We start from the raw sequence: 20,410 nt of genomic DNA, 5'->3' as shown, positions 1-20,410 counted from the left end.
TAATATTATGGGACTAAAGGCAAGATTTTACGGGAATAAAGTCAGAATATTTTGGAAAAAAAGCAAAAATGAGCAAAAAGAGCAAAAAGAGCAAAAAGAGCAAAAAGAGCAAAATGAGCAAAAAGAGCAAAAAGAGCAAAAGCAAAAAATATGAAGCAATATTTTTCACCTATAAGACAAAAAGCTGAGATGCTGCTTTTCTTAGCATATTCTTTCATTTCTCCCGATGTGGCCCCCATGGACGCCCCCCCCCCCCCCCCCCCCCACCCCCTGATTTGGATATTTGATTCCTGCCTCCTTTATTCTTTCCTAGCAAGCATCTTCCCGTCTTTATCATCCTTCTTTCCTTCCCTTCCCTCCTTGGTCTGGTCCCTGCAGGTCCACATTTAGATCATCCTTCAATGGTCTCTGGTGCCTTGTGACCTCGCTGGGGACCTTGGGTGGAAGAGAATGAGAGAGACAGGGAAGTGACGAGGCAAGCTAGGACACCGGGGAGAAAACCGAGAAGACGACAGCGAGCTGAATGTTTTGAAGACGACGAGCCGCTGGTTTCCCAAAAGCTCCCGTATCTCTCATTCTCGTGGCGCTCGAGCAGCAGCATCCCGTTGCAGGCTCTATATACCAAGAGGCTACAAGGAGAGCGCTAGCTGCTGACAGGATGATTTAAAGGCAAAGAGCGCATGAAGGACGAATGAGACGCAGGAGCAATGGAGGGCAGATACGGTGTGGGAGGGGGGGGACGACGGGGGGGGGGGGGTGTCTGATGAGATTTTAATATGAAGGTCAACTAGTTTGATCTCTAAGGGGATATGAGTCCCATGCTGGAAGGAAGGAAGGAAGGAAGGAAGGAAGGAAGGAAGGAAGGCGTGGAGGGAACGTGAGAGGTGCAGTTTGGAGAACGTGCACCAAACAGACGCCTCAGCATCTTTGAGTCGTACGCACGTGCTTGTCCGGGAGAGCGGGAGGGGCGGCGGGATTGGGGGGGGGGGGGGGGCAACATCTGACTTTGGAGCTACTAGCTTGGGACACTTGGCAACCTCAAGGAGAGAAGATGATGAAGTTCTTAGTAAACGTGTCCGTCATCCATCCACAATCCTTATGCTACTAGCCGGCTAGCCCCCCCCCCCCCCCCCCCCTCTTAAGTTACAGCCTTTTTTCTTTATTTTACTTTTTAAAGCGCTTCACTTCCTTTTACACTTTTTGCCAGTAAAAAAAACCTGTTTACAATCTTCTAAATACACCTTTTAACATGATTAGAGCCCTCCAAACTTGAAATAACACCCCTATAGTCATCTTTACACTCCTATTAACCAATATAGTAATAAGTAATAAGAGAAAATAAGACACATAAGACATAAATTGCTATTAGGGTTGTGAAGGATTGAATTTCCTGTTAGTTTTCTTTGTATCTCATAATATTATGCCTGATTTAAAAAAAGGTAATTTTTCGTTAATATTTCCACTTTATGCTACTATAATTTTAGTTTATTTTCATAAAAGTGCAAACTTTTTTTCTGTTCATATTTTGACTTTATTCTGCTAAAATGTCCCCAATTTTCCCCATTTGTATTTTTTTTTTAATTTTTTTAAAACTATTTTAATGTTCTTCTTGTATTTAGGATTTTATTCCCATATTTTGATGATATATTTAGTGATATTAAAACTTTTTAAATAAATTTTTAATTAATTTTACAATAATGTTGCAAATATTACAAGTTACAATATTACAATTAATATTATACTACAACTTTTTTTTTCTTTTTTTTCTTTTATTCTCATAAATTATTCTTCCATTTTTTATTTTTTCGTTTACGGAAATTTTTTAAAAATAATTTCACACATTTTTAAACTTTTATTATATTTAGACTTTATTACCATAATATTAATACTTTTTTTTTTTTTTACTATTTCTGTAGTGAACTTTTCCTTCCCATCTTAATTTGTTGTTAGTTTTTTTTCTTGTATCTCATAATATTACCACTTAAAATATTTAATATTTCAACTATATGCTGTATGACATTATTTAGTTTATTCTCATAAAATTGCAAAATTTTTTCTCCTTAAATTACAACTTTTTTTTCTGAATATTGTGACTTAATTTTCATAATATTAGCACTTAAAATATTTAATATTTCAACTTTATGCTGTATGACATTATTTAGTTTATTCTCATAAAATTGCAATTTTTTTCTCCTTAAATTACAACTTTTTTTCTGAATATTGTGACTTAATTTTCATAATATTCCACCTTTTTAATGTGAACTTAATGTTCCAAAACTTTCAACTCTAAAAATACAAAAAAATACAAAAAAATATATTATTTCTCTTTTTTTTTTTTTTTTACTTTATTCTTGCAAAATTACTTCTGATTTTTGCATTTTTTTTTTTTAGTTTTCTTGTGAAATTTTATTTTCATCATATGCTGTGGACCAAGAAAAAACAAGCTGCGGGCCGCAAACGGCCCCCGGGCTGCAGTTTGGATGCCACTTGTGCAGTAAAAAGAGAAGGTGAGAGGTTGTTTCTTAGCCGCTTTATTGATCCACTTCCCATCACATTTCAAACACCAAGGTACTAGCTACTATGCAGTACTACCGGGCTAGTTGGAATACTACGTATGTACTACAGTATACTCCTTAAGGAGGTGGATCTGCCACTCTGATGAAGTGTGGCGTGAAATGGCTGAAAACCAAAGAAGAAGAAGAAGAAAAGCGGGTGTGGGGGGTGGGGGGGGGGGGGTGTGCAAGGATTAAAAGACGCCCCCCTGGTGGGCTTCCGGATATGACGCCATGACAGTGTTTGCCGAGTGTATTGAACAGCGGTCCGCTTTTTAATTACGAGCGATCAATGCCGCATGTCAGGACATCATCACACACACACACACATGTACACATCTAGGGGGGTGGAGCTTAAAGCCAGCTGTCTGTACGGAGCATCCGATTGGGTCGTGTGAGGTCACCGCTGCCGTGATGACGACTCCCATTTTGGATTTGGTCGATTGATCCCGGTGGAAGAGGACGGTTTCACTCACATTCATTCAAGTCATTAGTTAGGAGCCTAAAATACTCCGTAAACTACTTCCTTCGCTCCTGAAGAGTACTTCAAGTCCTCCTCTTGGGGCAGGATCTCATCCCAGAACCGGAGACGGCACTGACAACCATGGACTCGGACACACGGACACTGAACTGTTTCATATTTTGGTAGTTAGATCAAAAAAAAACCTGATTAGAACCTTCTAAATACCCCTTTTAACATGATTAGAGCCCTCCAAATATAAAATAACACCCCTATAGTCATCTTTACACTCATATTAACCAATATAGTCGATGTATTAAGAGAAAATAAGACACATAAGACATAAATAAGAGTTGAAGGTCGGGTCTGGATGAATCCAGCAGGACCATGTCATCTTCGAAAAGCAGACCACCAAACCGGAACCCCTCAACACCCTGACCGCTCCGAGAAATTAAGTCCGTAAAAGTAATGAACAGAACCAAAAGGTCAGTGGAACCCTAACTGGAAACCAGTTCGACTCATGTGAACCAAGCTCTGAAACCGGTCTTACAGGACAGGTCACCTGGGTCTGGTACCCCGTAGTCTCAGAGTACAGAATTCCGCATCGGAATTCCTACTCCAAGTCCACAAAACAAACATTAGACTGTTTGGGCCCTGCCAAGTCCTGCCGAGTCCTGCTGGTCCCACAGTTCCTCGATCAGGACTGGTTCTCCTGAATCCCAGATTCAACTATCCAGTGGATCCTCCTCTACAGAACCCGAAACCTGAGTAGAACCAAGCTCTGAAACCGGTCTTACAGGACAGGTCACCTGGGTCTGGTACCCCGTAGTCTCAGAGTACAGAATTCCGCATCGGAATTCCTACTCCAAGTCCACAAAACAAACATTAGACTGTTTGGGCCCTGCCAAGTCCTGCCGAGTCCTGCTGGTCCCACAGTTCCTCGATCAGGACTGGTTCTCCTGAATCCCAGATTCAACTATCCAGTGGATCCTCCTCTTCAGAACCCGAAACCTGAGTAGAACTTATCAGGAAGGCTGAGGACGGAGATCCCACCGTAGTTGGAACACACCCCGTTCTTAAAAAGGGGGACCGGCGTACACCGGTCTGCCATTCCAGAACCGTTGCCCCCGATGTCTACACAAAATAATAATAATTATCATTTATGATTTTTATGATTATGATGAAAGAACGGTAATATGTATAAAGTACTTCACCCAGGTCACCCAAGGTCATGACAGCATGGCTATGCTAACTATGCTAACTATGCTAACTATGGTAGATGTTTAGCACACAAGAACGGAAACCAACATGGATGGAGTCCTGGTGGGTCTGACCTGAAATCAGTAGACTACGCATGCAAGTACATGCTAGTAGAACATCTTCTAAGGTCTCCTAGACTGCAGTGAGGGGGGGAGGGGGCGCACTCCGGATTAAAGAAGGAGAATCCCTGGAAGTCCTCCTGGTTGACGGCGGCCAGCACGTCCGGGTCCGACGGGGTGAGCGCCGACGGAGCCGCCGTGAAGAACTTGTCGAAGTTTTCTCCTTTTCTTCCGCCCTGTTGGAGAGAGGTCATGTGTTCTCAGCCGGGACAAACTAGTTACCGAAGTGGAACCTCATTGGAACCTCATTGGAACCTCATTGGAACCTAATGGTTCCAAATGGGAACTAATGCTACCTAATGGTAACATAATGGTAACCTAATGGTAACAAAATGGTAACATAATGATACCTAATGATATCTAATTGTAACCTAATGGTATCTAATGGTAACCTAATGGTGACCTTATGGTAACCTAATGGTAACCTAATGGTAATATGATGGTACCTAATGGTAACCAAATGGTAATATGATGGTACCTAATTGTAACATAATGGTAACCTAATGGTACCTAATGGTAACCAAATGGTGCCATGATGGTACCTAATTGTAACATAATGGTAACATAATGGTAACCTAATGGTACCTAATGGTAATATGATGGTACCTAATTGTAACATAATGGTAACCTAATGGTAACCTAATGGTAATATGATGGTACCTAATTGTAACATAATGGTAACCTAATGGTAACCTAATGGTAACCAAATGGTAATATGATGGTACCTAATTGTAACATAATGGTAACCTAATGGTAACCTAATGGTAACCTAATGGTAATATGATGGTACCTAATTGTAACATAATGGTAACCTAATGGTAATATGATGGTACCTAATTGTAACATAATGGTAACCTAATGGTAACCTAATGGTACCTAATGGTAATATGATGGTACCTAATTGTAACATAATGGTAACCTAATGGTAACCTAATGGTAACCTAATGGTAATATGATGGTACCTAATTGTAACATAATGGTAACCTAATGGTACCTAATGGTAACCAAATGGTAATATGATGGTACCTAATTGTAACATAATGGTAACCTAATGGTACCTAATGGTAACCAAATGGTGCCATGATGGTACCTAATTGTAACATAATGGTAACATAATGGTAACCTAATGGTACCTAATGGTAACCAAATGGTAATATGATGGTACCTAATTGGAACCTAATGGTAACCTAATGGTAACCTAATGGTACCTAATGGTAATATGATGGTACCTAATTGTAACATAATGGTAACCTAATGGTAACCTAATGGTAACCTAATGGTAATATGATGGTACCTAATTGTTACATAATGGTAACCTAATGGTAACCTAATGGTAACCTAATGGTACCTAATGGTAACCAAATGGTGCCATGATGGTACCTAATTGTAACATAATGGTAACGTAATGGTAACCTAATGGTACCTAATGGTAACCAAATGGTAATATGATGGTACCTAATTGTAACCTAATGGTAACCTAATGGTAACCTAATGGTACCTAATGGTAATATGATGGTACCTAATTGTAACATAATGGTAACCTAATGGTAACCTAATGGTAACCAAATGGTAATATGATGGTACCTAATTGTAACATAATGGTAACCTAATGGTAACCTAATGGTAACCAAATGGTAATATGATGGTACCTAATTGTAACATAATGGTAACCAAATGGTAATATGATGGTACCTAATTGTAACATAATGGTAACCAAATGGTAATATGATGGTACCTAATTGTAACATAATGGTAACCTAATGGTAACCAAATGGTAATATGATGGTACCTAATGGTACCTAATGGTAACCAAATGGTACCTAATGGTAACCAAATGGTAATATGATGGTACCTAATTGTAACCTAATGGTGACCTAATAGTAACCTAATGGCAACATGATCATGGTAACCTAATGGTGTCTAATGGTAACCTCATGGTATCTAATGGTAACCAAATGGTACCATGATGGTACCTAATGGTAACCAAATGATGGTACCTCATGGTAACCTAATGGTGTCTAATGGTAACCCCATGGTATCTGATGGTGTCTAATGGCAACCTAATGGTGCCTAATGGTAACCGAATGTTACCTAATGGTAACATGATGGTACCTAATTGTAACATCATGGTAGCCTAATGGTACCTAAGGTCAAGCTAGCATGATTTTGGGAGGGCGAGGAAGGAACCGTAAGTCAAAATAGACATTTTTATGAGCACATTTGTAATATTTGCTGGTGTATATTAGATGTTATGGATATGTTTTCCATCACTTCCAATGGGAGATACATTGGATCCTAATTGGATGATTATTTACTTCTGGCCTGCTAATGCTAATGGGCCTGGCCTCCAACCCTGAGTATGATCACCTGCCTAGATGGGCTGCTGATGCTCATGTACGGGTCACAAGGTCTTGTGTGTGTGTGTGTGTGTGTGTGTGTGTGCGTGGTGACTGACAGCTCTGGGGATGAATGGCGGTGGGATCTCCAGCCTCTCCAGGCGGTCCCAGTCTATCCAGCGGAAGAAGGGATGCTCCCTGATCTCTCGTTCGGCATCCTCTCCTCCGCCCAGGCGCTTGGCGGGGTGCTTGGTCAGGAGCTGGAAAGGGAGCGGGGGGGGGGGGGGGGGGGGGGGGACAAGGGATAAGTGTAGGAAGGTCTGGAGCACGGATCCCCCACCCATTCCCAAACCCGCTATTCTCAAACTTTCATTAACACATTTTTTTTTAATTTCTGGGGAAAACCCGGCATTTTGTACTTAGAATTTACATAATTTTTTTTTTTTTACATTTTTTACATAATTAGAGCTCACAAGACATGATATAACACCCCTATAGTCACCTTTATACTCCCTTTTTGTACTAATTCTTCTTTTTACATCCATTTTTATGTTGTTTTTAAAAACATTCCACAAGCCAACAAAGCACATGAGCAAGATATCAAGCTAGCATGCTAGCGTGGCTAAACCGTGGAGAAGATGAAATAAGCTCTGCATACACGTACCCCTTTGCAGATGGCGACAGCTTCACGGGAGAGACTCTTGGGGTAGGAGACACTTTGCTCCATGATGGACTGGAACAGCTCCTCCTCATCGATGCCATCAAACGGCGGCTGGGAAAATATTTAAAAAAAAAATCAACTTCGAGGATCGTACCAACTGATGGGAATCATTAAAAATGGAGGATGAGTGTGGCGTCACCTGTCCGGCTAGCATTTCATACAGCAGTACTCCGTAAGACCACCAGTCCACTGCTTTGTTGTACGGCTGATACGCAACAATCTGGAAAATAAACGAGTTCTCCTCATTTCAGTACACTACGCATTTGTTTCTCAACCAAACTTGCTCAAATTCCACACACGAGTGCTTGCCCCTCCCCTAAATGGGTGTGCCAAATTTTGTGCTGATTCGGCTAAACACTCAAAAGTTACAGTGGGGTGTTTTCAAGTCAAACAGAACAAATCAATAAAACAAAGACTATTAAAAATATTAACATGCTAACTATTAGCATGTTAATATTTTTGCTACTTTTCTCATGTCTAAATGGAGATCCAGACATTGCATGATGTAGGTACACTATACAATTGCCTTGGCGCTTTTGGCACTTAGCGCTATCTTGCTAGGTGTTAGCATGCTAACTGTTAGCATGTTAATATTTCAGCTACTTTTCTCGTGTCTAAATGGAGATCCAGACATTGCATGATGTAGGTACACTATACAATTGCCTTGGCGCTTTTGGCACTTAGCGCTATCTTGCTAGGTGTGAGCATGCTAACTGTTAGCATGTTAATATTTCAGCAACTTTTCTCGTGTCTAAATGGAGATCCAGACATGGCATGATGTAGAGACACTATAAAACTGCTTTGGCACTTAGCGCTATCTTGCTAGGTGTTAGCATGCTAACTGTTAGCATGTTAATATTTCAGCTACTTTTCTCGTGTCTAAATGGAGATCCAGACATGGCATGATGTAGAGACACTATAAAACTGCTTTGGCACTTAGCGCTATCTTGCTAGGTGTTAGCATGCTAACTGTTAGCATGTTAACATTTTAGCTTGTAACCTCATGTTTACATGCCAGTACAAACATGATGTAGGGGCATGAGTAAACTGCCTTGGCACTTTCAGTACATAGTGTTATCTTGCTAGGTATTTGTATGCTAACGTTAGCATGTTAACATTTTAACATTTTAACTTGCAACCTCATGTTTACATGCCAGTACACACATGATGTAGGAACATGAGTAAACTGCCTTGGCACTTTCAGTACATAGTGTTATCTTGCTAGGTATTTGTATGTTAACTGTTAGCATGTTAGCATGTTAACATTTCTAGTTAGTTATAGCTAACATGCCAGTACACACATGATGTAGGGACATGAGTAAACTGCCTTGGCACTTTCAGTACATAGTGTTATCATGCTAGGTATTTGTATTTTAACGTTAGCATGTTAACATTTTAACATTTCTAGTTAGTGATAACTAACATGCCAGTACACACATGATGTAGGGACATGAGTAAACTGCCTTGGCACTTTCAGCACATAGTGTTATCTTGCTAGGTATTTGTATTTTAATGTTAGCATGTTAGCATGTTAACATTTCTAGTTAGTTATAGCTACCATGCCAGTACACACATGATGTAGGGACATGAGTAAACTGCCTTGGCACTTTCAGTACATAGTGTTATCATGCTAGGTATTTGTATGTTAATCGTTAGCATGTTAGCATGTTAACATTTCTAGTTAGTTATAGCTACCATGCCAGTACACACATGATGTAGGAACATGAGTAAACTGCCTTCCTAGGATTACTAGGATTTTATTCTTATTCTACTGCCTTCCTCGTGCTAACTATGTGCCTCACGGCAGCCATTTTCAGAGTATGCCCCATTTGCCCCCCCCCCCCAACAACTTTTGGCAATGCAAATGTGACACCAAATGGTAACCAATGGCGCTTCCAGGGGCCAGAGTGGGTGGAACGGAATGTAGCGCGGGCGTACCTCGGGGGCAATGTAGTCCGGGGTTCCACAAAAGGTGTGCGTGGTGTCGCCCTCAAACATTCCCTCCCTGCACATCCCAAAGTCGGCTATCTTAATGTGGCCCTGGCTGTCCAGCAGCACGTTGTCCAGCTTTAGATCCCTGGGATGGGTGGAGCGGATGGGGGGGGGGGGGGGGTATGGTATGATTAATTTTGACATCTTTAAAAGGAGCCTCGGGATAAAGGATGCACTCCGGTGTGAATTGAGGTGTACGGCTGATCCTTTACCTGTAGATGATCCCTTTGCTGTGCAGGAAGAAGAGGCCCACCGCTATCTCTGCTGCATAAAACCTGCAGGGGCGGAGATGATGGGGGGTGAGGGGGGTGGGGGGTGGGGGGGGGGTCGAATTGCTTTACTGCGCGCATCAAGAAATAAAACCCAATCCAAAAAGAGGCTGATGATGAAAGGCAATACAACCAAAAACACGGAAAAAAAAGAGCATCAGAAGAAGAATAAGATTAGGATGGTGGATCAAAGATGATTGGAGGATGGAAAGACCAGATTAGGGGGGCGGGGGGATGATGACTTTTAAGAGCGGCCAGGAATAATGAACAAAGTGAGTTGGGTGGGGGGAGGAGGGGGGGGGGGCAATATGAGGGAGAAAACTGCCGTGAAGATAAGAGGAACATACGCGGCATGAGGCTCTTTGAACTTTCCAATGATCTGAATGTGAAACATCAGGTCTCCTCCATTGACGTACTCCATCACGTAGTACAGGCGGTCCTAAAAACACACACATACACACACTCCTGGCAAATTACACAACCCCCCCCTGCTGAAGCAAGGTGCTTGTTGGAAAGTGCATGTTATGTCCCTTATTAATAAACCCCAAGAAGTCCTAGGAGGACCATCCTTGGTCGGAATTCCAAGCGGTGAATTGAATGGAAGTTTTGTGCCGCCTTCCGGAGCATCTTCAGCAAGCGGGTGGCCAAAGTACGGCCTGGGGGCTCCTGTTTTATTGGCCCACAGCGCGTTTTACAAATATTACTTAACAAGAACACTAAAAATGGCAGTAATTTCATGAGAAATATGTCAAAATATTCCCAAAAAAAGTTATAATCTGGTATTTTATGAAAGTAACATCATAATATTAGAAGGGAAAATCATAATAATAATAATAATAATAATAATAATAATAATAATAATAATAATAATAATAATAATAATAATAATAATAATTATTATTATTATTATTATTATTATTATTATTATTATTATTACCAATAATAATAATAATAATATAAATATGATTATAATTATAATTTATAAAATTATTATTATAATTTTTTAATTATTATAATAATATAATAATAATAATAATAATAATAATAATAATAATAATAATAATAATAATAATAATTATAATTAATTAATAATAATAATAATAGTAATAATAATAGTAATAATAATAATAATAATAATTATTATTATTATTATTATTATTATTTTATTATTATAGACTCCAGCACGGGCACGACCCTCAGTAGGAGTAGTAGAAAATTCATTCATTTTCTACCGCTTTCTTTCTTTAATATTTTTAATAATTATATATAATTATTATTATAATTTTTTTATTATTATATTATACAGAATATTTTATCATTTTCTTTTGAATATTTTTACTTTATTCTTGTGAAAACTACTGCTGATTTTTCTCATTTTACTTCATTATATTACATTAGCTTACATTACATTATATAATATAACATTTAAATATATATATATTTTAATATACAAACATTTAAATGATCATTATTAATATTAGCAGCATAAAGTAAAACAAAAACAAACTAAATAACCAATAAAATTTTCATTTTTGGATAATTAGGTTAAAAGAAATATATAATAAAGTAAAAATACTATGGCAATAAATAAGAATTTAGAAAATATTTGAAAATGTAATTGAAATCGGTGGAAATTTCAAAAAAATTATTACAATATTTTTCACATATTAAAAGAAAAAGTTGTAATTTAAAACAATATCATGAGAAAAAAATAATTTTAGCAGTATAAAGTGAAATATTAAATATTATGAAATATTATAAAAAGTCTAAATATTATGGTTGGAAAACTTAAAAAAAAAAAAAAAAGTCTAAATATTATAGGAATGAAGTCAGAATTCGGGGAAGACATTTGATAAGAACAAAGTTCAAATAAAACCAAAAAGAAGCTCGCTGGAAAAAGTTTGGACACCCCTGGACTCTACACACACACACATATATACACACACACATATACACACACACACACACCTCGGTCTGGAAGGCGCAGTAGAGCGATGTGAGGAAGTGAGGGCGGGACGGGAGCGCAAGAACCCTCCTCTCCACCAGGGCGCTCTCCGTGTCCTCGTCCTGGAAGAGAACGTCCTTCTTGAGGACCTTGACAGCAAAGAGGCGTTCGCTGCCTCGCTCCTCGGCCAGCAGCACCTGAGAACAGGAGTGGACCTTTTATTAGGCACACCTGCACCAAATGAAACATTTTATTATTAAGGGAAAAAAACATCCAACGCTCCATGGCCCCGTGTGAAAAAGTGATTATTAAATCATAATCAATCAAGATCTATCAGTGTGGAAAAGCCATTTCTAAAGCTTTGGGACTCCAGCCAACCACAGAGTGAGCCATTATCCACAAATGGCCAAAACAGTGGTGAACCTTCGGTCAACCAAAATGACCCCGAGAGCACAACATTAAAACATTTTAAATTTAATTTCATAAATACAGTTTTAGAATTAAAAAATACTGCATTTTATTTTTAAATACAAAATACATTTAAGTTTATTTTTAAAATGTTTTTTTAATTGTAATTAAATTTTAATGTAATTAACAATTTTAAAATTTAATTTAAAATAAAAAAAATCTATTGTTTTTTTTAAATACAAAATAGAGGTCACAAAAAATACTGCATTTTATTTTTAAATACAAAATACATTTAAGTTTATTTTTAAAATAATTTTTAAATGTAAGTAACAATTTTAAAATGTAATTAAAAATTTAAATAAAAAATATCTATTGTTTTTTTTATACAAAATAGGTCACAAACATACTGCATTTTTTAAAGTACAAAATACATTTAAGTTTATTTTTAAAATATTTTTTAATGTAATTAAATGTAAATTTAATTAACAATTTAAAAATGTAATATCAATTGTTTTTTTAAATACAAAATAGAGGTCGCAAAAAAATACGGCATTTTATTTTTAAATACAAAATACATTTATGTTTATTTTTTAAATATTTTTAATGTAATTAAATTTAAATTTAAATAACAATTTTAAAATGTATTTTTAAATTAAAATAAAAAAATATCGATTGTTTTTTAAAATGCAAAATAGAGGTCGCAAAAAAATACTGCATTTTATTTTTAAATACAAAATACATTAAAGCTTATTATTTTAAATATTTTTAAATGTAATGAAATTTAAATTTAATTAACAATTTTAAAATTTAATTTAAATTTTTAATTTAAAAAAATATTTATTAAAAAAAAAATACAAAATAGAGGTCGCAAAAGACCCCACAAGAACACCCAAAGAAGTGCAGGTACGTGCAGCTCGTGTGATGTGAGGTCATGAAGAAACTAAAGCAGAACTAACCCATGACTCACAATTTGCATTTCCCTGCGAAGCCTGATGTTTTTACATGCACGTGTGTGTGTGTGTGTGTGTGCACTTGTGTGTGTGCACGTGTGTGTGTGTGTGCACTTGTGTGTGTGGTCAGTGTGTCATAAGTGATGCGCTTCATACAGTCCTGTGCTTGGCGGGCACTTTCTTTTTTTGGGTACATTAGACACACGTGACGCCGTCATTAGGACACATGTGTGTGCTCTTTGCGTGGCCGTGCACGTTCACAAACATTTCATTAATGCGCGCATATTTCACACCGTATTAACGTCAAGATCTGGGGACGGCACGCGTGATTTGTCGACACAAAGTGCATGCTAAGAATGCACCAATGAAAAGCCGGCTTTACATACTCCTATACTCCTACATCTTTGAATGTACCTTACCTTGTACTCACACCTTTACTAATTCAACTCATACAAGCTGCACGTCTCCTTTACCAACACTAGGGGGCGACTAAGGTCACTGAATAGCTTGGAGCTTAAAAGAAGTGTTTAGCAGTGATGTGCAAATACGCATGTATGATTTAACATGAAAAAAGATGTGTTTTATTGTATCCTTATACTTTACAAATATGACTGTGTTTGCTATCTTGCTAGGCGTTAGCATGCTAACTGTTAGCATGTTAAAATTTTAGCTATTTTTCTCGTGTCTAAATGGAGATCCAGACATGGCATGATGTAGAGACACTATAAAACTGCCTTGGCACTTAGCGCTATCTTGCTAGGTGTTAGCATGCTAACTGTTAGCATGTTAATATTTTAGCTACTATTCTCATGTCTAAATGGAGAACCAAACATGGCAAGATGTAGAGACACTACAAAAAGGCTTTGGCACTTAGCGCTATCTTGCTAGGTGTTAGCATGCTAACTGTTAGCATGTTAATATTTTAGCTACTTTTCTCATGTCTAAATGGAGATCCAGACATGGCAAGATGTAGAGACACTACAAAAAGGCTTCGGCACTTAGCGCTGTCTTGCTAGGTGTTAGCATGCTAACTGTTAGCATGTTAATATTTCAGCTACTTTTCTCGTGTCTAAATGGAGATCCAGACATGGCATGATGTAGAGACACTATAAAACTGCCTTGGCACTTAGCGCTATCTTGCTAGGTGTTAGCATGCTAACTGTTAGCGTGTTAATATTTTAGCTACTTTTCTCGTGTCTAAATGGAGATCCAGACATGGCATGATGTAGAGACACTACAAAAAGGCTTTGGCACTTAGCGCTATCTTGCTAGGTGTTAGCATGCTAACTGTTAGCATGTTAATATTTTAGCTACTTTTCTCGTGTCTAAATGGAGATCCAGACATGGCAAGATGTAGAGACACTACAAAAAGGCTTCGGCACTTAGCGCTGTCTTGCTAGGTGTTAGCATGCTAACTGTTAGCATGTTAATATTTTAGCTACTTTTCTCATGTCTAAATGGAGAACCAAACATGGCAAGATGTAGAGACACTACAAAAAGGCTTTGGCACTTAGCGCTATCTTGCTAGGTGTTAGCATGCTAACTGTTAGCATGTTAATATTTTAGCTACTTTTCTCATGTCTAAATGGAGATCCAGACATGGCAAGATGTAGAGACACTACAAAAAGGCTTCGGCACTTAGCGCTGTCTTGCTAGGTGTTAGCATGCTAACTGTTAGCATGTTAATATTTCAGCTACTTTTCTCGTGTCTAAATGGAGATCCAGACATGGCATGATGTAGAGACACTATAAAACTGCCTTGGCACTTAGCGCTATCTTGCTAGGTGTTAGCATGCTAACTGTTAGCATGTTAATATTTTAGCTACTTTTCTCATGTCTAAATGGAGAACCAAACATGGCAAGAAGTAGAGACACTACAAAAAGGCTTTGGCACTTAGCGCTATCTTGCTAGGTGTTAGCATGTTAATATTTCAGCTACTTTTCTCATGTCTAAATGGAGATCCAGACATGGCAAGATGTAGAGACACTACAAAAAGGCTTTGGCACTTAGCGCTATCTTGCTAGGTGTTAGCATGCTAACTGTTAGCATGTTAATATTTCAGCTACTTTTCTCGTGTCTAAATGGAGAACCAAACATGGCAAGAAGTAGAGACACTACAAAAAGGCTTTGGCACTTAGCGCTATCTTGCTAGGTGTTAGCATGTTAATATTTCAGCTACTTTTCTCATGTCTAAATGGAGATCCAGACATGGCAAGATGTAGAGACACTACAAAAAGGCTTTGGCACTTAGCGCTATCTTGCTAGGTGTTAGCATGCTAACTGTTAGCATGTTAAAATTTTAGCTATTTTTCTCGTGTCTAAATGGAGATCCAGACATGGCATGATGTAGAGACACTATAAAACTGCCTTGGCACTTAGCGCTATCTTGCTAGGTGTTAGCATGCTAACTGTTAGCATGTTAATATTTCAGCTACTTTTCTCGTGTCTAAATGGAGATCCAGACATGGCATGATGTAGAGACACTATAAAACTGCTTTGACACTTAGTGCTATCTTGCTAGGTGTTAGCATGCTAACTGTTAGCATGTTAATGCTTCAGCTACTTTTCTCGTGTCTAAATGGAGATCCAGACATGGCAAGATGTAGAGACACTACAAAAAGGCTTTGGCACTTAGCGCTATCTTGCTAGGTGTTAGCATGCTAACTGTTAGCATGTTAATATTTCAGCTACTTTTCTCGTGTCTAAATGGAGATCCAGACATGGCATGATGTAGAGACACTATAAAACTGGTTTGGCACTTAGTGCTATCTTGCTAGGTGTTAGCATGCTAACTGTTAGCATGTTAATATTTCAGCTACTTTTCTCGTGTCTAAATGGAGATCCAGACATGGCATGATGTAGAGACACTATAAAACTGCTTTGGCACTTAGTGCTATCTTGCTAGGTGTTAGCATGCTAACCGTTAGCATGTTAATATTTCAGCTACTTTTCTCGTGGAGATCTTTTCTCGTGGAGATCCAGACATGGCATGATGTAGAGACACTATTAAACTGCCTTCGCACTTTTGGCACTTAATGTTATCTTGTTAAGTATTAGCATGATAAATGTTAGCATGTTTATTTTAGCTATTTTTCTTTTGTCTAAATGGAGATCCAGATATGGCATGATGTAGGGACACTATAAATTGCTTTGGCACTTTTGGCATTTAGCGCTATCTTGCTTGGTGTTAGCATGCTAACTATTAGCATGTTATTATTTTAGCTACTCATGTCTAAATGGAGATCCAGACATTGCATGATGTAGGTACACTATACAATTGCCTTTGGCACTTAGCGCTATCTTGCTAGGTATTAGCATGCTAACCTGTTATGTTAACATTTTAACTTGTAACCTCATATTTATGTACATGCCAGTACAGACATGATGTAGGGACACACGTTAACTGCCTTGGCACTTTTAGTACATAGTGTTATCTTGCTAGGTATTTGTATGTTAACCGTTAGCATGTTAACATTTTAACATTTCTAGTTAGTTATAACTACCATGCCAGTACACACATGATGTAGGGATATGAGTAAACTGCCTTGGCACTTTCAGTACATAGTGTTATCTTGCTAGGTATTTGTATTTTACCCGTTAGCATTTTAACATTTTAAGGCTGGATGGATGGATGGTGGATGGACGGACATAGTGTAGAGCTTCTCCCCAACTCCTGAGTAATCCTCCCTTCTCCTTTCCTGTTTCTGAGTGACTCCCTCCCTCAGTACATCGAAGTCACTCCCTTCTCCCCCCCCCCCCCCCCACACTTCTTGTCTTTTTTTTCAGCATCCATCTTACATAAGATGAGCTCCGTTTCCCCCGTGCTGGGTAAAGACTCCGGTCTGACAGTTATGAAACAGCACCAGGGGAGCTGGAGACGAGGCAGAAGGACTCAAAACGACACTCTCTTCATTACGCTTCATCTAGAAGCCTCCCCCAGGATGTGAGGAAGGAGCACCTCCAGCAAGGAGGAGTGGGTTTGGCAGCTACACGACAGCACCAAAGATGCAGAGTTCAATTCACGGTGGGGGGTGGGGGGGGATGGGGGGGGGGTTGCACTGACACATAAAGGTCAAGTCCATCAGTGGAAGAAATGATGGAAAAGGAAAACTAAACATCCAGACGACATCCATCCATCGACATGAGGGATGTTTACCTTGCCGAAACTGCCTTTTCCGAGCACCATAAGGAAGTTGAAGTCATGGATGCCAACCCTGCCTTTGCCCGACCCCTGGGTGTGGGCAGGTGGACACGATGAGGGTAGGGGGGTCAGGGGCAAGGCCACAGGGAGGGGTTCACACAGCAGGCCGGATCCCATCTGAGGCAGCAAAGGCGTCGGGGTGTCTGGAAGAGGCTCCTGTGGAGTCACATTGGGGATGCGGCGGGGGGGGGGTTGACACAAGACAGGCCCGAGACCTTTAGCACAATCCCTGTTTCTCATTCAAGGCAAGCAGGACAATCCTGCACCCTGGTGGACGGAGAGTGCAGCACAGCAGGGACCCATCATAATGCTGTTGTATTATTTTTTCCGTTTTGAAATATTTACATTTAATTTCAGATTTCAATTTTAAAAAAGAAAACATAAAAAAATTGTTGTATTAATTTGTATTTAAGAAAACAATAGATATTTTTTGATTACATTTTAAAATTTTAATTTTACATTTTTAATTAAAAAATTAAAAAAAATAATAATAAAAAATTAAAAATTAAAAAAATAAAAAAAATTAAAAAATTAAAAAATTAAAAAAATTAAAAAACAATAAAAACATTTTTTGTATCAATTTGTATTTAACAAAACAATATATATTTTTTTATTAAAAATTTAAATTAAAAAATTTCATTTAAAATTTAAATTAAAAAATATCTATTGTTTTCTTAATGACAAATTGATACAAAATTTTTTGTTTTAATTAAAAAAATTAAATTAAATGTAAAAATTATTTAAAAAATAAACTGAAATGTATTTTCTATTTAAAAAATAAAATGCAGTATTTTTTCATTCAAAAAATGTATTTATGAAATTAAATTTTAAATGTTTTAAAATAAAAAGTACTAACAATATCTACCATTAAAAAAATTACAACATCTATCATTAAAAAAATACAAATAAAATATAATAATGTAAACATAAATATGACTCCCTCCGTCATGTATCGATAACATAACACGACATATTGTACGCTAACCGGAGAATGGACGCAGACTGAGGCAAAATGTTGCGTTTTTTTTTTTTTTGTAAACCAAAGAATACGCTAACCGAGGCGGATGCTAACCGAGGTTCCACTGCATGTGGCTTTTTTTCAGAAATGAATGAATGAATGAATTTCATGAAAATGAAATTTTGTGGTAGACTACAGTATACAGTATAATATAGTATTAGTCCAAAGATGTGTATGTAGTATTCTGGCTACTAGCTGGCAGTAATGACATGACCTTAACACTGCATGTCCCAAATGATAGAGTGAAAAAACTTCTCCCATTCCTTGTGGAAGTGGTATACTCCGGTTTCTGATATCGCTCTCATACCTCATCTTCATTCTCTATTCTCTTAGTTCGGAGTCTCTCACCTGCAGGTCCGGGTCCGGCACGGGGATGTTGTAGTACTCTCCCTCATCTTGGGCCAACAGTTTGAACCAGCCGCTGATGGGACGCCGGAAGATCTCGCTCACGCCAAAGGACAGCGCCCCCATGAAGTCATTGCGGGACGTGCGGTCCCAGTCCCACACCTCCACCGAGAGACGCCTGTCCCACTGGTGGCCTCGCACTGAACTGCAGCAAAAAAGGGACAAAAGTCTGGAGTCAACTACAGAGTTTACATGTTTATGTGGGCGACAATAAACAAACTCACAAAGTAAAACTCTCATTCCAGACGGGATTGAGCGTGGAGCGGATGGTCTTGGTCTTCTGCTTGCTGTGACTCTTGGGGTCGGGAATCAATTTAAGTTTAACGTACGGGTCGGACAGGCCGTTTGGATCCATGGGCATCAGGTTCCGAGCCTCCAGCACTGCAGAAGAAGAAGAAGAAGAAGAAGAAGAAGAAGACGCAGCAGGGAGAGCAGAGAGACATCGCTGTCAGTCTCACTTCCTGTTTTTGTCCGCCGCTAGCACCCGCTCACCCGTGACAAAGACGTCTTCCATCTCGCCTCGGACGGTCAGGTGGATGCGGCCTCGTTTCTCCGTGTGGTCCTGGCCGCAAAGACTGGGAACGCTGGTCTCACACCGTCGATGGACGTTCATGTCACAACCTATGTCCATTTGGTAAATATGGTAAATATCAACACTCACCAGGACGACAAAAATATACATATATTAAAAATAAACATATTAAAAAAAATACAATGAAAGAATAATAATAATAATTATTATTATTATTATTAATTTTATTTCATTTTTATCTCTCATCAGCACCCCCCATTCTTTTCACTGTCCTTATTATAATAATAATAATAATAATAACAATAATTATTATTATATATTATTTATTACCAGTACCATAATAATAATATATAATAATAATTATTATTATATATTATTCATTACATTACTATTATTATTAATGAATTATTATTATATATTATTATTATTATATTATATTATTTTATTGTATTTTTAAAAATATATTTAGTATATAGTAATCTACTATACATAAAATGTAAAAGTATTGTATTTGTATAATAATAATATATAATAATAATGATTATTATTATTATAAATGCACTTGTTAAAACCTTTATAAGAGCCCTCTAGACATGAAATAACACCCCTATAGTCACCTTTACACTCCTGTTACCCAATATAGTGGAAACAATAAGAAAAAACAAGTCATGTCAAACCTGTTTATGACCTTCTAAATATGCATTTTAACATTATTAGAGCCCTATGGACATGAAATAACACCCCTATAGTAAAATTTACACTTCTATTACACTATATAGTAGACATAAAACGAGAAAATAATCCATTTAAACCTGTTTACCACCTTCTAAATGCACCTTTTTTAACATTATAAGAGCCCTCTAGACATGAAATAACACCCCTATAGTCACCTTTACACTCCTGTTACCCAATATAGTGGAAACAATAACAAAAAACAAGTCATGTCAAACCTGTTTATGACCTTCTAAATATGCATTTTAACATTATTAGAGCCCTATGGACATGAAATAACACCCCTATAGTAAAATTTACACTTCTATTACACTATATAGTAGACATAAAATGAGAAAATAATCCATTTAAACCCGTTTACCACCTTCTAAATGCACCTTTTTTAACATTATAAGAGCCCTCTAGACATGAAATAACACCCCTATAGTCACCTTTACACTCCTGTTACCCAATATAGTGGAAACAATAAGAAAAAACAAGTCATGTCAAACCTGTTTATGACGTTCTAA

At 37.8% G+C, this 20,410-nt stretch overlaps 1 protein-coding gene across 14 annotated transcripts in view; it reads right to left on the bottom strand.

Annotated features, from left to right (window-relative positions):
• Positions 1-324: 324 nt before the first annotated feature.
• Positions 325-20,410, bottom strand: part of prkcg (protein kinase C, gamma) — a 59,266-nt gene continuing 39,180 nt past the window's right edge. For 12 of the 14 annotated variants that reach the window (XM_058057667.1, XM_058057675.1, XM_058057680.1 and 9 more), the window contains 12 exons: positions 19,130-19,258; positions 18,862-19,018; positions 18,581-18,782; positions 17,170-17,370; positions 11,678-11,851; positions 10,057-10,148; positions 9,653-9,715; positions 9,387-9,525; positions 7,588-7,668; positions 7,392-7,499; positions 6,847-6,987; positions 2,489-4,567 (listed from right to left, as the gene is read on the bottom strand). In XM_058057667.1, the coding sequence (XP_057913650.1) occupies positions 4,361-4,567; positions 6,847-6,987; positions 7,392-7,499; positions 7,588-7,668; positions 9,387-9,525; positions 9,653-9,715; positions 10,057-10,148; positions 11,678-11,851; positions 17,170-17,370; positions 18,581-18,782; positions 18,862-19,018; positions 19,130-19,258 (1,694 nt within the window). In that variant the 3' untranslated portion in view covers positions 2,489-4,360. Of the gene's footprint in view, positions 436-2,488; positions 4,568-6,846; positions 6,988-7,391; positions 7,500-7,587; positions 7,669-9,386; positions 9,526-9,652; positions 9,716-10,056; positions 10,149-11,677; positions 11,852-17,169; positions 17,371-18,580; positions 18,783-18,861; positions 19,019-19,129; positions 19,259-20,410 lie in introns of those variants that run through there. The other 2 variants (XM_058057671.1, XM_058057670.1) reach the window with 2 other exon arrangements.

This window comes from Doryrhamphus excisus, chromosome 19 (genome assembly GCF_030265055.1).
Source record: "Doryrhamphus excisus isolate RoL2022-K1 chromosome 19, RoL_Dexc_1.0, whole genome shotgun sequence".
NCBI classification, from domain to species: Eukaryota; Metazoa; Chordata; class Actinopteri; order Syngnathiformes; family Syngnathidae; genus Doryrhamphus; species Doryrhamphus excisus.
This window is presented reverse-complemented; position numbering and strand designations above follow the sequence as displayed.